Raw genomic sequence first — 27,842 nt, 5'->3', positions numbered from 1 at the left:
CTGACATCAAATGATCCCTAAAATTGGTAGATCCATACAAATGTACTTAAACCAAGATCTGATTGGAAGCATGAAAATGACTAAGCTTATTGCTCAGAATCATCAAAGCAAGCCTAAATTAAAGTGTTATACCAAGAGTAATGGAGATCTTTTAAATTTGATGCATTCTCATTTTTATTCATGAAGTTAAGTTCAGTTTTTTAATTTATTTTTCTCATTAATCACAAATAAAATATAATTCTTCGAAGTTTAAGCTTTCCATCTTTCTATTCTCTTGAATTTAAGTGAATTGATCCTCATGGACGCCTAATATTTTAATGAATATTATTGTTTAAATATATTAAAATGCAGATTGCATGCGAATGTGCTTTTAAAAACAATGCTATGAAATTTGAGACTTCTATATCTTGGTAACGTGCTGGTTCAATTAACTTTTTTAATTAAAAAAAAAATACACAAAAAGTCTAATGGCTTCATTCATCCTTTGGTTGGTGAACATAGTCATGGGAGAGGTCTTGGTCCCGGATAATTACCAGCAAATGGATAATCAATCAGCTGACACTAACTAAAGAAATATTCTATCGCAGCATTCTGAGAGTATAAATTTCAGACTTTGAATTTAAATTTGGGTGAATTTAGACAAATTTGAATAAAATTTTATATTACATTTCATCCAAATCCAAATTCAAATCTAAGCCCACTCTAAACATAGGATAAGACTAAAAATGTTAAAAGGATGGATGGGATGCAGGAACGCACTGTAATAACCCACTTTGGTATAATCTCCCATTACATTATGCCCCAAGCAATGAGGGAGCACCACAAAAAGAGCTAGAAGTTTGCATGCTGATTGCTGAACAAATAGAAACAGAACCAACATGCACGCAAGAACTACACATCATAAAACCAAAAAGGGTTTATATATATATATCAAGAACCGACACCCTCATATATAATTGTGCTTTTGCGCAAATCCGCGGGCAATACAATGAATGAACAGCAGGAGGATCTTTATTGTTTCTCAAACTCGAACCCCTAATTCTGAAATCTTCATAATCCTTTTGTCCATAGCAATTCTCTGATACTTTAGATGTGATGCCATTGATGCAACCTGATTCAAAATGTACAGGCATCCACATGCATGAGAGAGAGAGAGAGAGAGTTGAAGTAAAAACATTAAGTACAATGACAGCATTAACTCGCCTCTGCTCGAAGTTTCAGAGCCTCCCTCCCAGGGATTTCTCTTAGTCCATCCATCAAATCTGATACAAAATTAAACAGAAAAATGGTTATGCATCATGTAGTCAAATTATGTCCAAGGCTAGAGAAGACCAAAGCATCATCATCGCCCCCTACGGCCAAGAAGCCCCCACTCCAACAAAGTCATTGCATCTTCCTCCCTGACCAGCATGATTAAGAAAACTAATGGGAATACTAAAGCACTTTCTCCAGCAGCCAACAGCCAATAATATTCTCTCGCAAGAGTTTTTGACTTGCAGGATGCATTAGAGAAGATACAGTTTAATAAAGCTTTAAATAGGGGTGAGCATAATTTGGGGAAAACCGAATTAACCGATTTAACCGGCCGAAATTGGTCAGTTCGGTTCGGGTAAAAAAACCGGTTCGGTCGGTTCGGTTGGGATTCACCAAAATTCAGTGAATCGGGTTTTGGTTCGGTTAAGAAAACATATTAATTCAGTTAACCGATTAACCGAATTATTAATTAACTAATTTTAAATATAAATTATTATATGTTAAAGCCTTTAAGGGATGGGGCTTGGCTTGGGGGGAAAAAAGGCGGAGTGGAGGGCTAGGGTTTTTGCCTGGCGCTATGCATCATTTTCATGGCACTGAGACAGCTGGAGACCGGAGGTCCGGAGTATTCCCAAGGCATGGAGTACGAGATGCACGTGAACGAACAGGTTCAGGACCAACTCTTCAACTCCACTGGTGTCTGGTGATATGGTACTATGGTGTTTGTCGGAGGAGGATGATCTTGGGGAGGAGCACTGCAGGAGGGGGAAGAGTTTAGTTGGGGACTTCGGATCGACTTCTGGGGAACCGTCCAATTCTCATGCACCGTCAAATGGGATCGCCGGAGGAAGAGGTTCGAGGCGTTTCGGGTTCACTGAATCACTAGAACGGCCACCGGTGTTTCGATCTCAAGAAATGCTTTTTCCTGGTGACGCCGTGACGGAGGATGGGATTTAGTTCAGCAAGCAGCAGCAATGAGGTGAGTTGGAAGAAAGATTTCTGATGGTTGTAGTCTCGTAAAGTTACTGGATTTTGGAGCATTCCTAGTTATTTTGGTCATGTGGAAAAAGCCTAAAGGAAATCAGTTCCTGTTCTCCAACATGTTCACCCTCTTTTTTCCGCAGTTAATTATAATTATATACTATTTTTAGCAATTAATTATAAATCATTTCGGTTAAATTCAGTTAACCGAATTACCTGAAAAGGTAATTCGGTCAGGTTTGGTTCGGTGAGGTTTGGTAGTTCGGTCGGTTCGGTTAACAGCATTTATTAACCGAAATTTTTGGTTAATTCGGTTAATTGCCCGAATTTGGCCGAACCGACTGTTTGCTCACCCCTAGCTTTAAAGGTGTGTTTTTCTGATTAATTTTTTTCTGACGAGTTGTTACGGATGTTCAATTGACAGAAAAAGATCCATATAGCTGATCCGACTAAATTGTACTTGAGGGTTGGTTTGTTATTGTTGTTGTAGTTAATTGAGGATATGGAAAGTTTGTATTGCTTCAGGCTGAAAGTGAGGCAACAGAGTTTGAAGCTAGTTATTCTTTTTGATTGAAAGAGAGGTTTTCAATTTGAATTCTTTGAAAGATGGTGTACTGCTTCGTCTCTTAGATTGCCACAGGGAGGAGCCATCTGGTACCAAGAAGGCTTTTAAAGAAGTCCCAAGTGATGTAAGACGCCAATTTACTGATGGTTTTAGCGTACATAAGCAACATATAGCAAGGATTGTGCTGTGGAGGTGAGACCCTTAAGCTGTGTATGGGAGTATGAATTTTGGACCTTGAATTTGAATTTGAATGGAATTGGACAAATTTTAATACAATTTAAATTACATCTTATTCAAATCCAATACTTCTCCATACAGAGAATTAATGTTTATTGGAAATGAGCATGACCCTTTATCCATTCATAGTTGGGATAAGAGTTGTCACATCCACTTAATGGATCCACGAGCGGCCTCATATGCACGCTTCAATTCGGGTATCTGATCTGACCAAATGCAAGGAGATCCCTACGGCCAATGCACTCAAACCCAGAAAACTGCTCAAGGAAGGCATTATCTAAAACAAGGAGTGCAAAATGTAGGATAAACAAACTATAAAATTACCCTACAATGTTTAACTAGAAATTATTTCTTTATTTTACTAGTTTTCAGGATTTTGACAGCCGAAATTGGCAACTCATCTATTATGCAATAAGGTGGGCCGTGCTTGGTTCATAGGTATAGCTATTCCATTGTTTGGTTGTGACAGAAGCTCCGAATAACTAGCTATTCCTTTTAGGTCTTCAATCAGGCTAGACTCCTTGCTATACCAACTTCCCTCCCTAAGTAACTATTCCCATCCGGTCTTGAATAGCTTAAAACTTTTTCATTCCAAAAATGCTCTTATATTATTTTTGAAGTTACATCCATTATCCCAAACTCTTTCCCATCACAATGCACTTTTGTTCCCCAACACAATTTGCAGCCATGAGAGGAGGAGATTGACAACCTGCAGTTAGCAACAAATCTCCAGTGTAATTCAATCTGCAAGATAGTTGGCAGAGCAATCAGGTAGAAACTGATGAGTGCATCCCTACGCATTTCATAATTATTTTGACAAGGTACACAGATGAAGAAGATGCAGATCTGGATTTGTCACAGATCTTTAAACTGTGAGAGGAAGAAGATGTGATGATGCAGAAAAATAAAGGAAAAGTGGAGAGAACCATTTGGTTCACAGGTGCCAGCAGTCATCCTCTCTGCTTACCACCACTGATCAGCTGTTGGAAACCTCTTTGCCAGTGTTGATGACCTATTCTTGGTGTTGCTCCCTAAATCCCAAACAGTTTTTGGCAAAGCTGAGACTTCACATTTGTGAGCCTTCCATAAAAAAGAGGAAGAACAACCAAGCAGACTAGTTCGTCCTGTCTTCAGTGGTTTTTAAGTATTTAATGCTCCAATTATTCTAGTTTTTTATCACTATACATGTGTTTTTAATACCACTCATTTTTCAAAATTTTGGTTTTTCTTTCTCATTTTTAGAGTGTTCTCTTTTTTTCCTCGTGGACTCGAGTCCCCTTAATGAATTATAAGTATAGCTTTATTTTTTATTAATCTTTACGCCTAGGCAGTGCTAGCCCACCACCTCCACTCCATCTCCCCACTCTCTCCTCTTTATCTAATAAGACCAGTATGAAGAACATTTCATATCAAACAACAAAACAATATACTTTAAACTAGATTCTGGACTTTCTTCATCTTTCTATAGTAGGTAGAAGATGAAGCTCTCAAGTCAAAGATAGGCATTATCCTTTTTATATCCATGGCATTTTTTTGCTAGCATTCGACAATCATCTTCCAAATTATTCTCCCACCCTATCAGAAAACTCATTTTTTGTAATCACCACATCAACTAACCAGAAGACTCGAATCTCAGAAGATGCTGAGAAGGTGCAAGGATTGACAAGACAACTGAGTGTGGCTTCAATAAAAGGGCAGGCAAACAGAAATGCAATAGGAACCAATCAAAGTCTTCAACAGAGGAAACACTTCTAAGAAAAAAGAGAATTGGAAGAATTAGTGAAAATCAGGTATACATACCTGCAGCTTGGGCCTCAACCTTGTAAACTGAATTTGCAAGACGTTGAATTTGACTCCCAGCATTCCTGCAGATGTTATTAGAATAATAAAATACAGAGCCCAACAAATGTTTAGCTGCACAAGGACACAAAGAACACAAGAATATTTCTACATGAGCTCAATATGGCCACGACCCATATCTTTCTCAGCAAGAGCAGCCCTTTCAAGCAGTTTTCTGCTCTCCTTCTTCATCAAATCAACAGAAAGGTTTAACTCTTTTACATTCTTCTCAGCCTTAACAAACTGTGCCTGCACAGATGTATGGCATCATTCAAGGTGAGGATTAAAGGGAGGTGGAGATAAAAAGGAGGTGAGGATAAAAGGGAGGTCTGACAGTCCTTCAAACATAACATTCCTACAACCTTCAATATCAAAATCATAAAGCTTCAAGGGGGGATTTAACTTTTGTAAGAAAATTTTCACTGGAAGGCTACTTGCCATTGAATGATAAAACTAAAAGCTTTGGCAAACTCATAGAACCAAAGAGACTTCTATGGAATTAACTAGGAACATACCTCCTCACTTTGAAGTCGACCCAGTGTATGTCGAAATAAAAACCTTCTTGGTCCTAGGGAGGAAAATAAATTTAGCCACTTCAGTTAGATATCATAGGTCAACATCAAAGGATACAGTTTTAAGTACAAGGTGCTTAGAAGACTTCAAAGTTCAAACTAATCATGAGCCCCATAAGTCAAAATTAAGTAGAATGCAAAATATGTCACCAAAGTCGAGAGCAACATTGTCTAAAATATACAAAATAACCCTAAATTAACTAAAATCCCCAAAATATCTCAAATTTACTGAATTTTAAAAAAATTGCTAATGTTTAAATTTTCAAAGAAAATAAGATTGCCTAGCATTACCCACACGAGAACGTTCATCAAAATCTCCTAGTTAGAGCAAACTCAGCCTCAAGTTTGAAAAATGTGCAGGAGTATATATTCATGAGCCATTCAACTTGCAGTTCCATATAGTTCATTTTCAACTAACATGCAAATATCACCAACAAATTACTGAAATTTTCCTCACAATTCCAAATCCCAATAAAGTTGATAAGTGGAGAATTGTCACACTTTGGAAGATGAATCAAGGCTTGGGGCCTATGCATCAGACTTTTCACAAGATTCAACAGTTTCACAAAATGAATCAAGGCTTGGGGCCTCTTGCAATTTTCCTTGAATGCTTCATACGACTTGAAGATTTTTTTATGATCGGTAACAACATTGGCGGCAATGAAGAGAACTGACACGACTGCAAATTGTTCTGGTTAGATGGCAGCGGAAAAAAAAAAAATGGGAATATGGTCAAAGGCTGCTCTGGTACCAAACTGATGCAGGGCCACATGGAATAACAGAGAATGAGAGAGAAATAAGGGGGAGAGAGAAAGAAGAGAAGTGATGGGAAGAAGAAGAAAAAAAAAAGAGAGGACCATACGCAGAGGGAGAGGGAAGAGACTTGCAGCTCTGATTTCAAATTTTGATAATTGTTCCTTCACTGTAAAATAAACAAACTACTTATACACCCAAGATTAATAAAAAAATAATATCAAAATAACCATAAAATATTTTAAATACTCAAAATAGCCCAAAACTATAGCTCTTTAAAATATCTAGATTTACAAATTTAAAAAAAAAAAGTCTCCAGTTTTTAAATCTTCAAATAGAGTATGATTGCCTAGAGTTATCCATGAGCGGTCCTCAATCACCATCTAACAGAAAATGTCATCTCTCCCAACTGTTATTGCAACTCATTGTGCCCCGAGGCCAGGATTCTGCACCTCAGACATGAAAGTAGCGCTCCCACCAATTCACTATTCTAATTTTGCATGCTTGTTAATTGTTATTCGCATACAATCACAATTTAATCACTTATTGAAATATTAAGAACGCTAACAAGAAAACATCATATTATATTTTATGTTTGCGCAAAATTATCGAAAACACAAGAAGAAAAATTATCATAAATATACTAGCTGGTTTAGGCCTAGTCGCACTGAGTTGGCCAAGTTGACACTGGTTATAAACAAAATCTGATTCTCATCCTGGTCTGGACTGGCCAAGCCTCCAGGTCGGCTCGAACACAGTCTGACCGACCAGTCCAGTCCGGATTTAAAAACTATGGTTTTGAAAGACAATTATAAATTCTAAAAAACACAAAGTTGACTGTCTCTCAACCATACCACTACTCGCAATAATTATTATTCTAAGAATAACTATTGTTATTATAAGACTTTTATTTATAAACAAAGAAATTTATTAGAAGAGAGAAGAATGTATATCAGAAAAAAAAATGAGGAAAAGAAAAAACCAGGGACAATAAAAAATTCTCCCTTTACAAAAATAACAAAAAATTACAACAAAAAAATCATCATAAACTGAAAACCAACTCAATGAAGCAGAGCCAACCAGTCCCACTGCAGGTCTTCCAAAAAAACATGATGAAAAAGCCATTAGCCTACATCCACAGTGGCGCAAGACAAACCACACTACTCCAAAGCAAGTTATTACCTACAGGCTGGTATATGATAGATATGACCTCTTCACTTCAGACTAATTCCCCTTTGGGAGTTTTTGATTTGTTCTTTCAGGTGTTCTGTGTATTAGTTTTGCCCTTTGTTAAATTTGCTTCGGGCTTTACTATTTGTGGTTCTGGGAGTACTTGTATTGCTTTGTTTTTGTGATTGGGGCTTGGTTCCCCTAGTCCTAGGTATGCCCAGTGTATTTGAATATACTCTTTTGATCAATATATTTACTTTACAGATCAAATAAAATAAAATAAAAGTTATTAGCAGTAGCCACCCCTTTGAAAATTCTGGCATTCCTCTTCCAACAAGACATGCCAAATAACAGCCCTAACAGTGCATCGCCACAAGGCTTTCCTATCCTTTCCTTTTCCAAAGCCTCTAAATGTGATAGTGCAAAAAGCCTGTACAGTGGAGGGACAAATCCAGTCTTCACCACATATACAAAATAATTTACTCCAGACAACCAAAATAAAAGGGCAATGAAAAAACAGATTGAGCAAGTGATGTTATAATTACCAGCCTTGCTATTAAGAGAATAATAATTATCATAAAATATATAATTATTATAATAAATATTATTATTAAAAACAATAAAAAATAATAATCAAAGGATTCAAAGCATCAAACAACAGAAAAAACAATGTAATAATACAAATTATTATTATTATTATTATTAAAATAATAAAAATAATATTATAAAAATAATAAAAATAAAAAAAAAAACAGCAATAAGAATAATAATAATTACAAATAATATATTTTTATTATTTTTATAATAATAATTTGTATTATTACATTGTTCTTGAAGTTGTTTGATTATTCTTATTTAATATTGTTTTCAATAATAAAATTTATTATTATGAAAATAATAAAAACAATAACAACAACAATAATAGTAAAGAATGATATATACTAACAATAATTACTATTATTATTATAAGGATGATAACTATTATAAAAGTAATGAAAATAATAATAAGTACAAAAAATAATAATTATTACACTAATAATAATTAATATAAAAAAAGTAAAAATAAGAACAAAAAAAAAAGAATAACAATAAAAAAACAGCAACAGGAACAACAAGAAAAATAATATTAGTTTTTTATTATTACTTTTTTTATAGCAAAAAAGATGACTTTATTATTGAAAGAATACAAGAAGGAGAACAAGAAATCCTCCAAAACAGAAGAAAGAAACGAGAAAATAAAAATAAAACAAAACTCAAACAATTAGACTAACAAAGCCAACCAATCTCATTCAATAACCGAGAACCTCACTCCTTTAAAACAACAAGTAGAAGCACACCAAAGTGAGGCCAAATAATAAATCTTCTCCCATTACAAAGATCCATTCAACTTTTTTTTCCATAAATATACGAGCATTTCCTTCAATCCATAAACCCCATAGAATTGCAAAAATCACACATGCCAACAAAGAAGTGACCAACAAATCCTCCACCAACTTTGTTCAAACCCAATTTTCTCCCAAAGACCAAAAATCTTATTCCATATATTCCAAGCCAATGAACAATGCAAAAACAAATGAGACATTGTTTTAAAACTATCATGATAAAGAAAACATATATCAAGAAAAAGTGCCTTTGAAGGTCTCCTACTCTGCAACAGATTGTTGGTGTTAACTCCATTAAGAACAACTAACCAAATAAAGCCTTGATCTTTGAGAGATCTCTGACCTTCCAAATAATTCTATGGAGGAAAAAGGAAATATTAGCATAAATAAAGTAGTCACAAAAAGATTTGCAAGAATAAGCCCCCAAAGAGTCTAAAGACCAAGAATGCCTATTCACCCCAAACGTAGGACAAGAAGTCCCCAATAACATCAACAAGGACAACTCCTCTACCTCTCTATCATTAAGAGCTCTACTGAAATGGAAGTACCAAGAAAATGAATGACCTTCAAAAATCATAAAAGAAGGTTATAACCTCATTATGACCTGAACTCAAACAAAAAAGGTGAGGAAAAGAATATAATAAAGCAGTATTACCCACATAGAAGTCTTCCCAAAAATGAATACGAGACCCATTACCCAAGACAAACTTAGTGTGAGGAACAAAGAGGAGGTAGACTTGAGAAATACACCTCCACAGGCTTTACGAAGAACATTTAATTCCTAAATTAGCATCCCAATCATTCATATGCATACCAAATTTACTTTTAATGACTTTATGCCAAAGATAAAATTCTTTTAAGGGAAACCACCATAAAAATTTAGCCAAAAGAGCAATGTTTTTAGACACCAACTTACCAAGACCCGAACCCCCCTCCAACCTAGACCTACAAATAGTCTCTCAGCTAACAAGGTGATCTCTCTTATTCCCAACCCCTGACCAAGGCAATCCCACATGATCTTCTCAATTTTACCGGTTACGCCCATTGGAATCCTAAAAACAAACAAGTAATAAAAGGGATACTAGTAAGACAAGCTTGGATAAGACTACTACAACTCCTAAAGAAAATAATGCATCTTCCACCCCTCCAAATGCTTAAATATTCTCTCCACCACTAGGTCAAAAAAACCACAAACCTAGGATTACCTCCCAACTGGACACCTAGATAAGACAAAGGTCAATCCAAAAGACCAATATCCACAAACAAAACCAACTCCCTAGGCCTACTAGATGCCAAATTGATGACTGCTATACCACTCTTCCCCAATTTCATTTTAAGCCTAGAAACCCTCTCAAATGTTTGAAGAGTCAAATTATTTAAAAAATAATGTTTATGATCGCCAATGAAAAACAAAGTATCATCGGCATATGAAGATGGGACATACAAACCCCCTCTCTACCCACTTCTAGCCCTTTAACTAAACCCTTATCAATCACCCTCTCCACCATTCTACTCAAACATCAACAACCAAAATAAACAAAAAAGGAGATAATGGATCCCTTGTCTAACACCTCTCGATGCTTTAAACCAAGATTTAGGTTCTCCATTCACAATAACTAAGAAAAAAGCATTAGACAAGCAACCCTCATCCAAGTCCTCCATCTCTCCCCAAACCCTTGTCTAGCCAACATCTTATCCAAAAAATTCCAACTAAACCTATCATAAGCTTTTTCAAAATTCAATTTGAAAAGAAAGTTTTTTATCATTCTTATTCTTAGTATTATTTAATTTTAAATTTATTATTGTTTAATTTTAAAAACTAGCAAGATAAATCCAAATGAGAATATTATTTTTTATTATTAAAAAGTGTAAAATATTATTATGATCTAAAAAATATCATTTCTTATTATTAAAAAATGTAAAATATTATTATGATCTAAAAAATGCAAACATTTTCAATTAGAAAATGTTGATCCTTTGGAATAACTCAATGAATTTAGTAGATCCTTTTACGAGGCCCCAATGACCATAGATCGAACCTATCCAATTTTTACAGTGTGATGGTTGGCTGTTCATGGACTAGTTGTACCTACCATTTCTTTTTGGGGTCAATATCAGCAATGCAGTTCATCCAACGATAAACCTAATCCAAATTATGAGCTACGACACAATCAAACCCAAACAAACAAAATGTTGAATTGAATCGTACCAGTCTCTATTGGGGATAATTACTCATTTTTGTACTTGCTGTTTCATTTTCCAATTATTTCTTCAACAAATAGATAATATAATAGAACCCAAAAAAAAAGAGAGTATTAAATTCAAAATATTCAATATTTTACATTCAATTGAATATATTAGAAATATAATAAATAAAAATAAAAAGAAATATAAAATGTAATAGAATAGGAATTTTCATATCCCATTTGGAAGGATCTCATCTCATAATTATCCATGATTGTTTGTCTCTAGCATGACCACTTGATAAAATGTGGAGGGAAGTGGGATAAATGGCTGATACTGGAAGGATTCCTCTTTGGCTAATAGGTACTGTAACTGGTATTCCTGTGATCGGTTTAATAGGTATTTTCTTATATGGTTCATATTCCAGATTGGGTTCATCTCTGTAGAAATTAGATGAACTCTAATTTTTGAAAAATGACTTATTCTTTGTTCCATTGTAGCCACCATTGAAGAATACCGAACATTGGAAAGGAATTGAAACTGTGATTCTTATTGTAATTCCATGTTACAAACTAAATGCTGCAATTGCATTTCAAAAGCAATTCCAGTCTTGCCTTGATTCCATTCCTCCCTCGATTCCTTTCCTACTTCAATTCCATTCTGTAAACCAAAGGAGGGATAAGAGGATGTAATCAATAGACTCAGCACCTTCCCAACACAAGAAACACCTGTTAACAAGAGGCAGTCCCCTTTTTTGCAGGTTATCCACGAAAAGGATTTTCCTAAGAGTTGCCTCCCATGTAAAGAAAGCAGTTTTTGTTGGGACTGCAGTTTTCCATATGGGCTCCCAGGGAAAAATACTGCTATTTAAAGTGCCTTTTCTTAGTTAACTTTTTTCATTAGGTCTTTCCTTTTGTTTTGTTTTGTTTGGGTTTTTTGGTTTTTGGGGCTCTTTTGAGGGTTGTTTGTCCTCCTTTAGCATGTAATTTCTATTTTTCTCTCTTAATATATTTCTTTTGCTATCATAAAATATCCTTTTAGACAAGTGATATATGGTAGCTAGAATGTAACAATCATGTATCAATCAGATGATCGTTATTTACAATACTACTTTCTACTATTATGATCATCATTCTGTATCTTCTAAGCAATATTTAGGTAGTCTCCAAAAATTCATAGTTTGCAAGAAAGGAATAGCTAGGGTGCAAATCTTGCTCATAGATTTACATCTTGGTTAAGCAATAGCTAATATATACATATACATATAGTAACTAAGTATTGAGCTGCATGTTCCTCTCCTACTGGTTGTAATGAAAGAAGTTAATGACCAGAACATTAGGCAATACGATGGCCAATGCAGGCAAGGGGAAAACTATACAAGCCATACCTCTCATAAGAAGAAGACCAGCTGTAACAGCGACTCCACCAGCTGCAAGTGGGTGCTCTCTAGCGCTCATCAACTCACCTATAAATAAAATTGAGCCCATGAAAAAAAGAAGGCCAGAGTAATAAATTATTTAAAACCATGTTTAAAAAATAATAACAATAATAAGCATTGGCTGAACACATGATTTTCAGTCAAATCCAAATCGAATCCTTCAGTGTTGATTCAGACAGCACCTTATTGTTGCTTTGAATGGCTGTTCATTCAGGCCAGACCCTTGATGAGCAATAGCCAACAATTCTATCATCATGGTATACTATGGAACATATATAGAATAACTAATTTAGAGCCACTGAGGTCATTGGTCAGGAAATTATTTAAATAAATAATTTTAATGACATTGGTGTACCTCTCAGGCCATGCCCCATTTTTTAACCACCAACACCACCCACCCACCCAAAACAAAACAAAACACACAGAAGCATGATCCCAATCCATAATCCATCAAATAGTAAGGCAGAAACATGTTTGATGTGGTTTACAGTTGGAGCTCATGGAAGTGATACACCTCAGAATCTTGTCATCTCTACAACCAGAATAGGTTTATTGTACTTCAGGCAGACCTTAAAACCATGTTATCTCCACATAAAATACTTTTCCGATTTGCTGGCCATCCATATAAAGCTGTATCAACCATGCGTGTAAATGAGAAAAGAACAGTGACAACTACATTGAATTCTTAGGCTTGATTGTATCAAATTAAATCAGGGCAAAAGGCTTTGGAGGTTCATGATTGAGAGGGACAATCCCCAGGGAAAGGTTATTGCACCAAAATATAGCACCAAGCAGAACGGTGGGTCTCTAAGGGTTTAAGGGAATCATATAGTGTAAGTGCTTGGAAATGGGTAGTACACGGGTGGGAAGACTGCTTTGTTTTCATTCTCTTTAAAGTGGGAACAGTGACATGATCTTTCTTTGGAACAACAGTGCAACACTTGACATGGGAATACTCCACTAAAAACTCAATTCTTGTACCTCTTTACCTTGGCCCATAACACTTCAATGTGTCAAAACATAGCTCTTTCGAACATTAGAGTAATGTGGAAAATTCCTTTTGAGAGAACTGCTCAGGATTGGGCATTTTGGGTCTACATAACAGTCTGATTTTTCTGGAAACCTTCTCATATATGTGACACACTTCTCATTCATTCTTATACTGGGGACACAACACTTTGGTGCCCCTCAATGACTTCACTACACTCATTTGCTAATCAAAAAATAATAATCATATTAAAACAATTCACCTTTAACTTTCTCAAAGAAAGCATCTTCATACATTTTGTACTGGGATTTCAAATGCAGTACATAATCCTGCACAATGAAGATATAGCTTTTGCAATCAGATCGATGAGTAAGAAAAAAGAGATAGAGGAAAGAATTAACCACCCTATCATAAAATACAATATGCAAATGAATCAAAAAAAAAAACTAGTCGTCACGATTTTTTGTCCAATCCTCCAAACAACATACTTGGTCAAAATTAAAACAACAATGTTTTTTCATAGCAAAAGAAAATTCATTAATAGGGAAAGAATTTACGAGGAGGGAGACTAAGATATCTCCAGATAATAATCTAAAACAAACCAGAAGCAAGAATTAAGAACAAAAAAATGGAAGAAACATTAAACCAGCAAGTTCCTTTAATCCCTTTTTTGGCAGAAAAAGGAGATATATTAATGATAAGGATAACGAATTACACTGAAAGGAGGACAAGAAATCCTCTTAAAGAAAGCAAAAAAGCAATACAAAACAAAAAAATGGAAATCCTCCTCCGATACCTTTGGCATACCATAACCAAAGATGGATTATATGTTGATACTTCTAAAGTTGGCGCTGTATTGAGCTGGAAACCCATAAAAGTGTGGCTGAAATTTGTAGTTTCCTGGGTTTGGCAGGGTATTATCGGAGGTTTGTGCAGAATTTTTCCAAAATAGCCATGCCTTTAACTGAGCTGACAAGGAAAGGAAACAAATTTATGTGGAGTGAAGAATGTGAAGTGCATTTCAAGAGTTAAAACACTGAATAACGACAGCTCCAATACATCTTCCAAATAACGAGGATTGTTACGTAATATATACAAATGCTTCCTTGAACTGAATGGGGTGCGCGTTAATGCAAAAGAAAAGGTGATTGCATATGGATCACGACAATTAAAGCCTCATGAATGCAATTATCCAACCCATGAGTTGGAATTGGTTGTTGTGTTTGCATTAAAATTATGGCATTCATACTTGCATGCAAAAACAAATTTGAAGTGTATTCAGACCATTAAAGACTTAAATATCTCTTTAATCAAAAGGAATTGAGCTTGAGGCAAAGGCGGTGGGTGGAGTATTTGGAAGAATGACTTTAAACTCCACTATCATCCAGGTAAGGCAAATTTTGTGGGAAATGCACGAAATAAAAAGTATCGACAGACGTTGGCAAATTTGAAAATTGAAGGCGGAAAATGTTGGAGATAGTAGATTCTTTTAACTTGCATACGACCCTTCAAGGAGATAAGGTTTGTATATATAACTCAAGAGCACAACCAACTTTATTGGAACAAATTATCAAAAGCAAGAGCAGGACCCTCAGTTTCAAAAAATATTCAGAAGTACATACACACTCTAAAGGCTGGAAAAGATCTTTCAATGGAAGACTTTGTTATTTGCGCAGGATTTGTGTTCCATATGATTTGAAATAGGAAACCTTGCGGGAAGCACATTGTTCTAGATATATTATCTATCACGGAAGCACTAAGATATATAGAGATCTAAAAAGGCAATTATGACAGACAGGTATGAAGAAGGATGTGAGAGAATTTGTGACAAAATGCCTAACTTGTCAACAAGTGAACGTCGAACATCAAAAGCCTGCTGGTTTATTGCAGCCATTACTAATAGCACAATGGAAATGGGATGAGGTAACAATGGATTTTTTTTAGGTTTACCAAGGACTACACTAGGTCATGATACTGTGTGGGTTATAGTGGGTAGATTGAAAAGATTAACTCACTTTTTACCCATCAAGATTTCAGATACACTTGGAAGGCTAAGCTGTTTGTACATAAAAGAAATTGTACGCAAACATGGGGTTCCATTAACTATTATCGCTGATAGAGATCCAAGATTTACAGCTCAGTTTTGCCAAAGTTTCCAAAAGGTATGGGCTCACAATTAAAATTCAGAGAAGCCTATCATCCTGAAAGATGGCCAATTTGAAATGGTTATTCGTATCTTAGAGAATATGTTAAGGGCTTGCATTCTAAACTTCAAAGGGTTATTCGTATCTTAGAGAATATGTTAAGGGCTTGCATTCTAAACTTCAAAGGGAGTTGGAGTGAGCATCTACCCCTAGTAGAATTCGGCTACAACAACAATTTCCAATCAAGTATAAATATGGCACCATATAAAGCGTTTTACAGAATATCTTGTAGATCACCAGTGCGTTGGGCAGAGATTGGAGAAAATCAAATGCTTGCTCCAAATTTAGTTCAAGACACTACTGAAAAAATAAAGCAAGACATCATCTCCTCGCAGCCTAAATCCGACAAAAGAGTTATGCAAATAAAAGAAGAAGGCCAATGGAATTTGAAATTGGAGAATTTGTTTTCTTAAGGGTGTCACCTTGAAAAGGGATTTCAAGATTTAAAAAGAGGGGTAAACTACAACCTCATTATGTTGGGCCAGTTCAAAGTGTTGAAAGAGTTAGAGAAGTAGCATATAATTTGAGGTTTTTGTCTAAGTTAGCTCATATTCATGGTGTTTTACATGTCTCGATGTTTCAAAAGTATGAACCAAATCCAACCATATTCTTGAATGGTCCAATATTCCGTTGAGGGAGGACGTCAATTATAAAGAAAATCCTATCCACATTCTTGAAAGGAAGGAGAGTGTCTTAAGGAAAAAGGTCATTCCCTTGGTCGAAGTATTATGGCAACACCACAGCATAGAAGAAGCAATCTGAGAATCAGAAATCAACATGTCCAAAAGACATCCTCATTTGTTTACAGCCTAAGGTCGGATGTAATTTCAAGGACGAAATTTCTAGAGGAGAGAATTGAGATAACCATTCCCTTTAGGTGACGATAATTTAAATTACTTTGGTAAATTTGCAACTATCTTCATTAATTATATTAATTGAAATTGGAAATTCCATTCAATCTATTAGTGATAGGAAAAGCTTAGATGAGAGGAAATTAGAAGGGCCATGCTAAAGCATAAACAACATAAGACTAGAGGCAAGGAGGGAAAAAAAAAAAAAAAACAAATCAGGGGCATGCTAAAACCAGGTGTGACACCTGGCAGCACTACAGGCCAGCAAAAGCCACCTGGCAGCACCTCAAACCACCAGCAAACACCTGGCAGCCAGCAGACAGCTGCCAACACTGCAGTGGCTGCTGTTCTACTCTGTTTACAGCAATAAGCACACCAGCAATAGCAAAATACACCTTACCAATTGCCGCAAACCCTAGTTCTATAGAGAGAGAGAGAGAGGGGCAGGAAAAGAGAGAACTCCTGGAATTCAGGGAAATCAGGAGGAAATACAGAAAATTCAGAGGAAACTTAAAACAATTTGTAGAAGCTGAAAATCAAGGTAAATGTTCTTGATTTTCAATTATTCATCTAGGGATTTCGGGTAAAAATGGAAATTTTCCTAAGAAAAAGGGGTATAAACTTGCATGGAATTGAATCCTAACAAGGAAAGATTTAAGCTTATTATTTCTACGTACTAAATATGGCTGCATATTTGTTTTAGTAGGGAATTACAAGTGACAAATATTGATCTCGTAAGGATGATAGCTTTACTTTCAATGGCATAGCTTGTGTGTGCATATATTGAACTGCCATTATGTGAAATAGTTGGCACCATGTGTTGTTTGTGGCTGTGATATTGTGGGATTCGAACAAGTAGGCATTGCGTCTCCCTCAAGTGAAAAGACCCTAAACCTCCAAGGAGTATTTCCGCGTTAAGCGGTGGTTGGCCAAGCTGGAAATCGGCACTGGTTTGAGAAAAAAATTGCACTGGGGCACTGCTATGTTGAAAAATGCAGAATGCATGCTATTTGAATTTTTTGCAATGATAATATTACATAAAGAGTTTGCTCAGAATAAAGAGTGTATTCATGCATATTGCTCAGAATAGTGTGTTCATGCACCATATGATTATACATGCGAATTAAGAATGTCTACCGAGTTCATGGTTGCTCACCCTACTCCTTACAGCCCAATGTACAGAGTTTGATAAAGAAAGCAAAACTTTTTTTCTTCGGTTGTGTTATAAAATATATGTATGTATCTTGTGTTTTAACAAATGTGCACTCTTAATTGATTTCTAACTTCCTTTCAAATGATGGTTTTTCTTAACAAATTCTTGCCTACGCTGGTGCCTCCACCAGATGTTAGATGGAATCATGGCGAATTAGGTGCCAAAAATCGGGACGTGACAATAGACCTCTTCTCCTTTGATATAATGTCCTCCTGAAACATTTTACCATAACAATCTTCCCTTGAACTGCCTTCGCCCTCTTAATACGGAAAAATGCAACCTCGTTCAAAGCTTTATTCCGCCCCCTTCCCTCTCAAACTGTGTGATAATTGCCCGCAGGGCTCTGTAAAATGGAACCCACCCCTTTTGAGTCCAAGAATAAAAGGTTAAGGGCCAGCCTCTTGAGTAGGGCTTGACCTATTTAACCCCTTCCCTTTGACAACCCATTTTGTGCTTACTTTATGCAGCCCACTAGATGAAATCCCATTATTCCCTCTCTCTAGGCCAGGTTTCTATTTAGAAAACAAATTCAAAGACGTCACTTGAATGGGTAAACAATCCTCCTTCCCTGTAATCGCGACTAATGCTTCTCCCACAAAGACTCTTCTCCAAAGGAGAACAACCTTCCCACGAACTCAAAAATCCTAAAATTGATGCATTAATACAATTCACTATGGAGATTTTGTGCACCGCCCTAGCTGTCAAATGAACTCTTATTTCCAACTCCATCAACTGCAAAAGATTATCCCTCCTACCTTAATGGAACATGCTATCAATGTTTGTTGCCCCCCCCCCCCCTCGGGGATCAAGATGAAGAGAACAGTCGCTGAAGTCCATCACAAAGAAGCATCGATACAATTCACTATGAAGATTTTGCACTCAACACCAGATGTCAAATGAACTCTCATTTCCAACTCCATCCGCTACAAATGAATTCCCCTCTTACCTTAATGGAACTATCTTATCAGCATTCATCGTCTCCCCTTATCAAGATGAAGAGAACAGCCACTAAAGTTTGTCGCAAAAGAATTTCCTTCGTAAATGACTACAACTCTTGAAGGGCCGTCAAAGACAATTGCACTGCCAAAGAAGATTAATGGCTTTCTCACAGAGGGGCTTGGTGTCACTTAAAATAAAACAAAATAAAGAGATAGAAAACAAAAGGTCTCAAAAAAACTAACAAAAATTAACAAAGAAAACTCCTTTTTAATCCCTTTAGTTCACAAAACACTTTAAATTAACTAGTTCCATCTGGCCCTTCTTCTCCTTACTATTACCACGGTCAAGACGCGGTTTATTTACTCTAGGATCTCTTTAAACCCATTTTATCCCATACTTGTTGAGCTTATAGATCCTTCCCATTCATATGAGAAACCGCCATAACCATTTAGTTATACGAGCAGTGTTTTTAGACACCACCATACCAAGACTCAAAACCCCATCCAGCTTAGACACACACACAATCTCCCAACTAACTAGATAATCCTTCTTCTTAACCCTAGACCAAAGGAAACCTCTCATAATTTTCTCAAGCTTAATAGCTATTCCCACTAGAATCCTAAAAATAGACAAATCAACATCCATGATTTGTCTGCGTACAACAAAGGCATGCTGGTATCAAGAGAAAGAATGTTCTCTTCTCGACGCCGCCCTCCTTCTCGACAGCGAGAATGGCGAACACTACCAAACATGCCTAAAACCTATCTTCTCTGCTAACCTAGACCTAGAATCAAATTGTAGACTCGACATGTCCTTAGCTTTCGAACCCTATATCCTCCAGTTAGACCTGCCATTCCTTCATACAGCCCCTTGCAATGCCATTAGCAAGTCATCCTTGGCTTTAGGGTTTGTTCAGCTCCACCAGTGATAGAGATTGATTGATCGATTTTTTAACCTAGTCGTTTGACCATTAAACAAAGACTGACCAATTAAAGAAGACGAGTCTTCCTCAACAATCTTTCTTCTCCAAGACCCCCTGTTCGACCATTGAGGGAATCTCTCTGCCAAAAACTAATTTCAGTATAGTCATCATAGAAGAGCATACAATCAGAACATCCATATATAGTCGCTTCAAGTGAGCTTTCAAGAAAAACACCCCTTCGGCAAATCATCTTTGGTTTCCAAAGGTGATCAGTGTACCCTCTTTCAGCCTGCAAAGAACTCCTGTCTGCGATTCTGATTCTCAAGAACGGTGGACGAGTATAGTTATCTGATTATTCCATCTCGGCTTATTGGAGTTTTTATTTTGGATGAATGGGAGGGACCGGTGGCTTGTCAAGTAAGAAGCTGTTTGGGTGGGGAGGTCATCCATCAGTGCTGGTTGAATGGAAAACCTTCCATGCTAATTGTCTTTAGCCTTCAGTTTTCCAAATTTCTTTTCAGTGAGAAATTTTTTGTATATTGTTCTAAAGAAAAAGGAATTTATCTGGATCATGAAGGTATTGGGGGTAATATGTGAAGGAAAATGTGATGTTGACAAACTTAATCAAGGAGGCTTACACTTAAAAGGGGAAAGGAACTTGGGCCTCAATTCAATTGTGATTCAATGACAGGGAGATTTCTTCGTATAGAGAATGGGAGTGCAGGAGGAAAACGCAGCATTTTATGTGTTCCAAAGAGTAAGAATAGTGAAGGTTGGAGAAATCTTTTTGAAGCACTTATGTAGCTTTCTTGTCATCATAACAAGCTTATTAACTTTAGATGTTCCAATTGGGGTTCCTTAAACATGATAAGACATGAAAGGTTGACGATGGAGCAAAGTTGGGGCTTGAGCCAATCAGAGAAGCGCACATTCGCAGAAGTCGTCGGCAACATGTCGACAATGGGAAAGATCGATTCAGGAAAGAACGATGGGGAAATTCATGATTTCAAGAAAGTTTTTTAACTTCCCATCCAGCTCAAGTTTGAATATTGCTTCCAAATTCTGGGAGAGGGAAATTTGGGCCTGCGACCAATGGGCCTCTTACAGCTACTAAATGGGTAATTAAAGGAAAAGGGAGTAAATGGGCCAAGCTTATCCAAAAAGGTGGTGGGTTTACACCTGAGGACAAGAAAATAAATGCTTATACCCAGTCCCAAAAGAACACTAAAGAGAAAAGTGAGGAAGGCAGTGAAGGCAGAACAGAGACAAAAATTAAAGAAGCAAGCCTAGAGGTAGAAGGGTTCAGTGAGCATGCCCAGATGATTGCAATCTCTATCGATAAGTTTGAGTGACCGATAGACACGATGGCGGAATTAGAGGGGGAGAAGGGTGATTCAGCTGAATGGGAGGTAGAGTTTTCAGACAATATACTTTGCAAATGGACAATTTAGAGGATCATATACAAAATTCAGTCCAGCAAAAACAGGGAAGTACCTTTTTCAAAACAGAACCAAGTCGCAGTAAGCAGTCACTTCTTTTCACCTTAGAAGGGTGGGCAGGGCTAGAAGATGACACACCTTTGGTTACTATTTATCCTTGTGTCTATCTGCAAGGGCCCCCTCGGGGGAATCTCCATGTGGCAGGTCAAAATCTGACCTACTTGGCTTCAAAAGCAGATGATGATCTCAGCAGCTTTGTGATTCTAATTTTGGATTATTAGTCCATCAGCTAAGAAGTGAGATAGATATGAGAAAAGAAGACAATTGGGAAGAACTTGATGGGGATTTGTGCTTTAATGAAAGAGTGGACAAAATATTATGGAGTAAGAAACAATCACTTGCACCTCAGCTTACACAGGAAGAGAGACTTTTATTGTCCTCTAATATCAGGCAAGGGTTAGAAGGTTATATTAAGCACAGGTCTGATCAAAGTAAAACTTTGATTGATGAGGGGCTATTGCACCTTGCTCCTAAGCCTATTCTTGAAAAGGTGGTCATTGGTGTTAGTCCTCCAAGTGACAGGAGAGATAAGGATGAGGAGACAGTAGATCCAGTGGGCAATCAGCGATCTGAATTCTTTGGAACCTGGAAAAGGTATTCTTCCTGTTCCTGTTCAGTTCTTTTTTCCTGCTAAGTCCTTATGCCACAATGAGGGAACTAATGGGGGGAGCAACTTTGGTGTTGACCAAGGGGCTAGTGAGAGAGACTACAGAGACCCAAACAAGCTCCTATATGATATAGGGTTAAAGCTAGTGAATCTGGTAGGTGTTGGGGTCAAGTTGGGGTTGAGTCCAAAAACTTATGAGAAGAAAAAAAAAAGAGGGTGGAAAAAAGAATAGAAAAATATCGTTTCTTGCATTAATTATAGGGAAAGGAAGAGGGCAGGTAAAAGGATTAAGCATGTTAGATTATGACGATTATTTAGTTGGAATTTTAGGGGTTTAGGGGATGCTAGGAAAAGGGGTTTGATTAGGAAGGTGGTACTTAGGCTCCCGACATAGTTTTAACTAAGCATACTAAGCTTGAGTTAGTAGACAAGAAGGTCATTAGAGGGATTTGGGAAGGACGATGTAAGGATTGGGTTTTTGTACCTCCCAAGATCGGCAAGCGGCATTCTAGTGCTATGGGATACTTGGTCTATTACTAGAGTGGATAGCTCAATGGGTTTATTCTCTCTTTCAGTCCTTCTCAAAATTAGAGATAGAGGTCAGTGGTGGATTTCCTCTGTGTACAGTTCTTCTAGGCCTACTCTTAGGGATTCTTTTTTGGGATGAGCTTTATTTTTCTTTTTATTTTTGCTTGCCGAGGTTGATTGTGGATAGGGATTTTAATGCAATCAGGTTCCCTCGGGAAAATAAGGGGGTTGGTAGGGTTAATGCATCTATGCAGATGTTTGATTTAGTTATTAGGGAGTGTGGATTGAAGGATCTTCCCTTGGGTAATGCCGATTTTACGTGGTCAGCGGGTGGGGCTAGGGCGGTGGCTAGTAGAATTGATAGGTTCTTGTTTTCTAATGATTGGGTTGAGGAGTTTCCAAATCTATCTCAAATAGTATTGTCTAGACCCACATATGATCATTTCCTACTGAAATCTAGGAAGTGCCTTGGGGCCCCACTCCTTTTACGTTCAAGAATATGTGGTTAGACTATGGCTTTTTTCAATCCTTGGTTAGGTATTTATGGAGTGAGGACATGAAAAGGGGTTGGGAGGGGTTTAGATTTATGAAGAAGTTGAAGAGGTTGAAATAAAAACTCAAAGTATGGAGTAGGGAGGGGTTCGGAGATATTAGGGCTAAAACATCTACTATTATAGGAGATTTGGAAGAGTTAGACTGAAAGGAAGAAGGAGTGACCCTTTCAAGGGAAGAAGAGACTAAAAGTACTTCTCTTAAAAATGAATTGGACGAGCTGATTTTGAAGGAAATTAGTTAGAATCAAAAGACAAAGTTTAAGTGGGTTCGAGATAAAGATTGTAATTCTAAACTTTTTCATAGGATGGCTAATGAAAAAAAATGAGAAATAATTTGATTACAAATGGAGGTGGAAGGTGGGGTTATAATCACAGACTCTAATAGAATTGCTTTGGAGATCATAGATTTTTATTATAATTTGTATTCTGAGAAGGATGAGAGTCGGTGGTGGAAGAATCAGAGTGGGATCTAGCCTGGTTAGAGAGATCTTTTGAGAAAGGGGAAGTTAGGGCTACAGTTTTTGGAATGGAGAGGGATAAAGCATCTAGGTTAATTTAGCTTTTTACCAAGATTATTGGACGGTGGTGAAGAATGACCTTATGAAGGTTTGTAATGATTTTCAATGGAATGGGGTTCTTAGCAAGTGTGTTAATTCTACTTTTATCACTTTAGTGCCTAAGAAAAATAGGTCCATTGAGAATTCTGATTATAGAAAAATTAGCTTAGTTGTTGGTGTTTATAAAATAATCATTGAAGTGCTAGTTAATAGGTTATGTGTGGTGCTTGATAGGACTATTTCTAAGGCCTTGAGTGCATTTGTGGGGTGAAAACAGATTGTGGATACAATTTTGATAGCAAATAAAATCATTGAGGATATTAGGAGAAGGGAGAAGAAGGGGCTTGTTTTTAAGTTGGATTTTGAAAAAGCTTATGATAGAGTGAGCTGTAATTTTTTGGATAATATTTTAGTGAGCAAAGGATTTGGAAAAAATTGCATAATGGATGAAAGGGTGTGTGTCTAATGTGAATTTTGCGGTGATAATGAATGGTGAGCCTAAATTTTGGTTTATGGCCACAAGGGGGATTAGAAAATGGGATCCTCTTTCTTTGTTTTTGTTTGTGTTAGTGGCGGATGTTTTGAGTAGGTTGGTTAATGGGGCGATGGATAGAGATTTAGTGAAAGTCTTAAAGTGGGCAAGGAGTTATGGTTTCTCACCTTTAGTTTTCGGATGATACTATTTTTTTCTTGGAGGACCGTAAGTCTTCTATTCGAAAAATAGTGGGGCTTCTTCAAATTTTTGAAGGGTATCGGGGCTGAAGATTAATATAGGAAAGAGTGGAATTGTGGCTATTAACATGCCTATAGAGAGTGTTAGGGAATTAGCCTTGGAAGTTGTGTGTGTAGAGGGGGTGGTCAATGTCCTATTTTGGGGTTCCTTTAGGGGGGGCAATCCTAGAGTAGCTAGTTTTTGGGATCCAGCAGTGAAGAGAGTGTCCAAGCGGTTAGACAGGTGGAAAGGAGCCCTTTTTTCTCTGGGAGGGAGGATTACTAATTCATGCTTCTCTTTCTAGTATTCCGTTGTATTTTATATATATTTTTAAAATCCCAATAAGAGTCGCTAGTAAGATTAAGAGAATTATAAGGGATTTTTTATGGCCAAGTGTATAGGATTTTAAGGATCACTTAGTAAATTGAGAAGTGGTGTGTACGACTAAGAGAGAGGGTGGTTTGGGTCTTGGAAATTCGGTGTCCAAGAACATGGTTCTTTTGGCTAAATGGCTTTGGCGATTCCCGTTAGAGGTTTCCTCTTTATGGCCTAAAGTTATCAAAAGTAAATTTGGACTTGATGGAAATGGGTGGGATACTAATTTAGGCTCTAGATATTCTTTGGAAATCCTGTAGAAAGCTATTTCCTAGATTTACCTTTTGTTTCTTCCCCACGCCAAATTTGTGATGGGTAAGGATTGCAACATTCATTTTTGGAAAGACATGTGGTTGGGGAAAGTTGTTTTGGCCACCTCTTTTCCTCTCTTATTTCATTTGAGCTCAAGGCAAAATGATCCCATTTCTTCTTTTATTGTAGATTCAAGTGGTCCTCTACCTTCTTGGGTTTTTCGTCTTAGGAGAGCCTTGAATGATATGGAAACTGTTGAATAATATTCTTCATTGGTTATGTTGAGAAATTGTAGGATGTCTTCCGAGGATAATAGTTGATCTAGGTTGTTGGATTCCTCGGATGTTTTCATGTAAGTCTTTCTTTGATTTCTTGGTTAGTACCAATCATTCCTTTCCACCCTACAAAGTAATTTGGAAGGTCAAAATCCCCTATAAAATCAACGTGTTTCATTGGTTGGTTGTGCTTAATAGAATAAATTCTAATGACTTGTTGTAGATGATGAGGCCTTTAAAGGCTTGATCCCCTTATATATGCATGCTTTATTTTGATTGTTCAAAATTTGTTTCTCATCTTTTCTTGCATTCGCGATTTTGCAAGGAAGGTTTGGTAAGTTATTTAATTATTTTGGAGAAAGCTGAGTTTGTCCAAGAACAGTGGAGGAGTGCTTGGCAATATCTTTTGTGAGGTTTGGAAGGAGAAAGGAAGGTATTGCTTTATGGAATTGTGCTTTATTTGAAATGCTAAAGGACTTGTGGAAGGAACATAATCTACATATTTTTTTAGGGAAGAATATTCCATATTCATTGGTGGGAGATGGTGCTTTTATGGCCTCTTTGTGGTGTGTTGGCAATGGAAATTTTAAGGGGATGTGTTAGATAGATGTTCAGCAGGATTGGAAGTCCCTTCTAAGGACGTGCTGATTTGATTTTGCTGTATTTTTTGTGTTTTCCTCTTTTTTGTTTTGTTTTTCTAGGGATTCTCAAATTTCATTAAGGAGACGTCTTCTCTCCTGACTGTACAGTCTTTCTTTATCTAATGAATTTCATTTTCTATCAAAAAATAAAGAGGGATGCACCCCCTTAGGGAAAGTAACACAGCTTTCCAGCCATCCAAATGCTTAGGCATCCTCTCCACATTGAATCCCAAAAACTTGCTGACCAATAAGACATAGACCAATCCAAAAGCCACAACTTGTTAGCGAGACAACTCCCTAGATGATTAGGTGTAACATTGCTCTTCCCTAAATTAAATTTAAGCACAGAAACCCACTCAAAGGTTTGAAGAGTCGGACAGAACGTTCGAAAAAAAAAAAAAAAAAACTTCAATGATAGCTCAAGAAAAACATAGTGTGGGAAACTACAAGTAGGATACACTAACCCCCTCTCCACTCACTTCTAGTCCTTTCATGAGACCCTTATCAACCGCCTTCTCTATCATTCTACTCAAGACATCAACCACCAAAAATCTTATCCAAAAAATACCAACTTTGGGCTTTGACATACAAATGTTTGAAAACTAGAAAACAAAAAACTGAAAATTAAAATTGTTTTCCACAAACTGAACAACCCCTAAAATTTTCTCATATTCTTGGAAGTTTGGTACATGTCGTGCACTTTACAGGACTTGATATTGCACATATTATAGGTACATGAAGCAAATTTAGCAGCAATCCTCAATTTTGAGAATGCAATGTCCTTGCACAAATCATACAATACTTAAAAAGCACAATGAATGTCAGTTGCACTGTGATCCCTTTCCGACCGTTCTTGAAGAGTTCAAGGGTAGAGTGATGCCACATGGAACTCAGAACTTGAAAATTATTTAATTCTATAGCTAACAGAGTTTTAAGTTGGCAGGAAACAGCAATTTATTGAAATGCAATAAGCAGACTAAGGTTTAGGTTTTAGGGTTTAGGATTTAGGCTTGTATAAACCATAGTTATAGCACAGCCTTCAGCAGGAAAAGAAGTTGAACAGCTTGGAGACATTTGGTTATAACACTACGGAGTAAGCTAATTTCACCGTTGACATTGTCTGTGATAGTAAGGCTGCTATGCTATGAGCTAGTGGGTGCTGCTATAATAGGAAACCCAAACAAATGCATTTAAGGGACAATCATGTTGAAGAGACGGGATTGTTTCTATTCCATATGCGAAGTCCAAATTCAACTTGGCTGATGCAGTGTCAAAGGGCTTGGGAAGAATGAATATTTGACATCTGAAACTTATTAACAGAATGAAATTGAAGCACATAATTCAACGATCGGTGCTTAACGGTAACTTAAACTACTGAAAGTTCCTATGTTCAATGGGGCAAATAAATGAAGTTCAATTGCCATGGAGCACATCATTATCAATAGATCCAACAGAATCTGGATGTGCGGATCAAAGAAAATGATGAAATAGAGAAGCCATCAACGCAACCAAGAAATTGAGCTCTCCACAAGTCACATCACTCATATAGTCCGCTAATGCTACAATAGCACATCCAGGCATAACTAAATTCTGCAATTAAAATTAATATATATATATATATATTTACATATGCTCTTGCATGCGATTAGACGGATGAATGAGTACAACGACGGGATTTATTCGTAATTGGGGAAAAAATAAAAGAGCGGGGTGGAGGAAGAAGGGAACCTGTAAGGTTTGGAGATGGGTGGAAGAGTTGTGACGAAAAGAACGAGCGGAGTGAATGGCGGAGTGCGTAGTACGCTGCAGATCCTCTGCTATTGAGGCGTGCCATGCTCTCTCTCGTCGCGGCTGCTCAGCTGCCGCCGACGACTCCTCCACCATTTTGCTCGTTCTCCGTCCCTGACTCTCGCTCACGGAGGGATGCCACGTTAATCTTTTGGCTTTTTTTTTTTGCTCCCGGCTTATTATACTCCTGTGAGGAATTATTGAGACGAACAAATAAAAAGTATTAATAACAATTAATGATCTTGATTAATATTTTTTAAAGTAAAATAAATTTAAAATGTAAGAAAATGAATATTTATTTTGTATCCTCTAATCTAATAGGTGAGAAGTTGATATAATGTAAATTTGTCAGTAAATTTATCTTAAATTTAAAATATTTTCTTTTTATAATATAATGAAGAAAGTCACAATAATAAGAAATTATGAATAGACGTTAATATATTAAATTCAGCATTTTTATTTTTTCAAAATATACTTACATCATCAAGCTAAAGAAAATGCAGGCATAATGGAATCTAATTTTTCAATTATCAAGAAAATTGAAAAAATAAATAAATAATTT

At 36.7% G+C, this 27,842-nt stretch overlaps 1 protein-coding gene across 1 annotated transcript; it reads right to left on the bottom strand.

Annotated features, from left to right (window-relative positions):
• Positions 1-644: 644 nt before the first annotated feature.
• Positions 645-27,469, bottom strand: LOC131149657 (RGS1-HXK1-interacting protein 1). Its single transcript, XM_058100297.1, has 8 exons — positions 27,221-27,469; positions 13,626-13,692; positions 12,325-12,402; positions 5,392-5,444; positions 4,989-5,125; positions 4,838-4,902; positions 1,204-1,262; positions 645-1,111 (listed from the first exon to the last, which is right to left on the bottom strand). The coding sequence occupies exons 1-8, from the start codon at positions 27,374-27,376 to the stop codon at positions 1,022-1,024; spliced, it is 705 nt and encodes a 234-aa protein (XP_057956280.1). The 5' UTR covers positions 27,377-27,469; the 3' UTR covers positions 645-1,021.
• Positions 27,470-27,842: the final 373 nt, after the last annotated feature.

Source organism: Malania oleifera, chromosome 2, assembly GCF_029873635.1.
Source record: "Malania oleifera isolate guangnan ecotype guangnan chromosome 2, ASM2987363v1, whole genome shotgun sequence".
Taxonomy (NCBI): Eukaryota; Viridiplantae; Streptophyta; class Magnoliopsida; order Santalales; family Ximeniaceae; genus Malania; species Malania oleifera.
The sequence above is the reverse complement of the archived record's forward strand: the minus strand, read 5'-3'. Positions and strand labels throughout refer to the sequence as shown.

Coding starts and splice junctions, on each gene's coding strand:
- LOC131149657 (XM_058100297.1), bottom strand. CDS start 27,376: ATGGTGGAGGAGTCGTCGGCGGCAGCTGAGCAGCCGCGACGAGAGAGA. Junction 13,693..27,220: donor CCCATCTCCAAACCTTACAG/GTTCCCTTCTTC, acceptor TTCATTGTGCAG/GATTATGTACTGCATTTGAA. Junction 1,263..4,837: donor GGTTGAGGCCCAAGCTGCAG/GTATGTATACCT, acceptor ATTTTGTATCAG/ATTTGATGGATGGACTAAGA.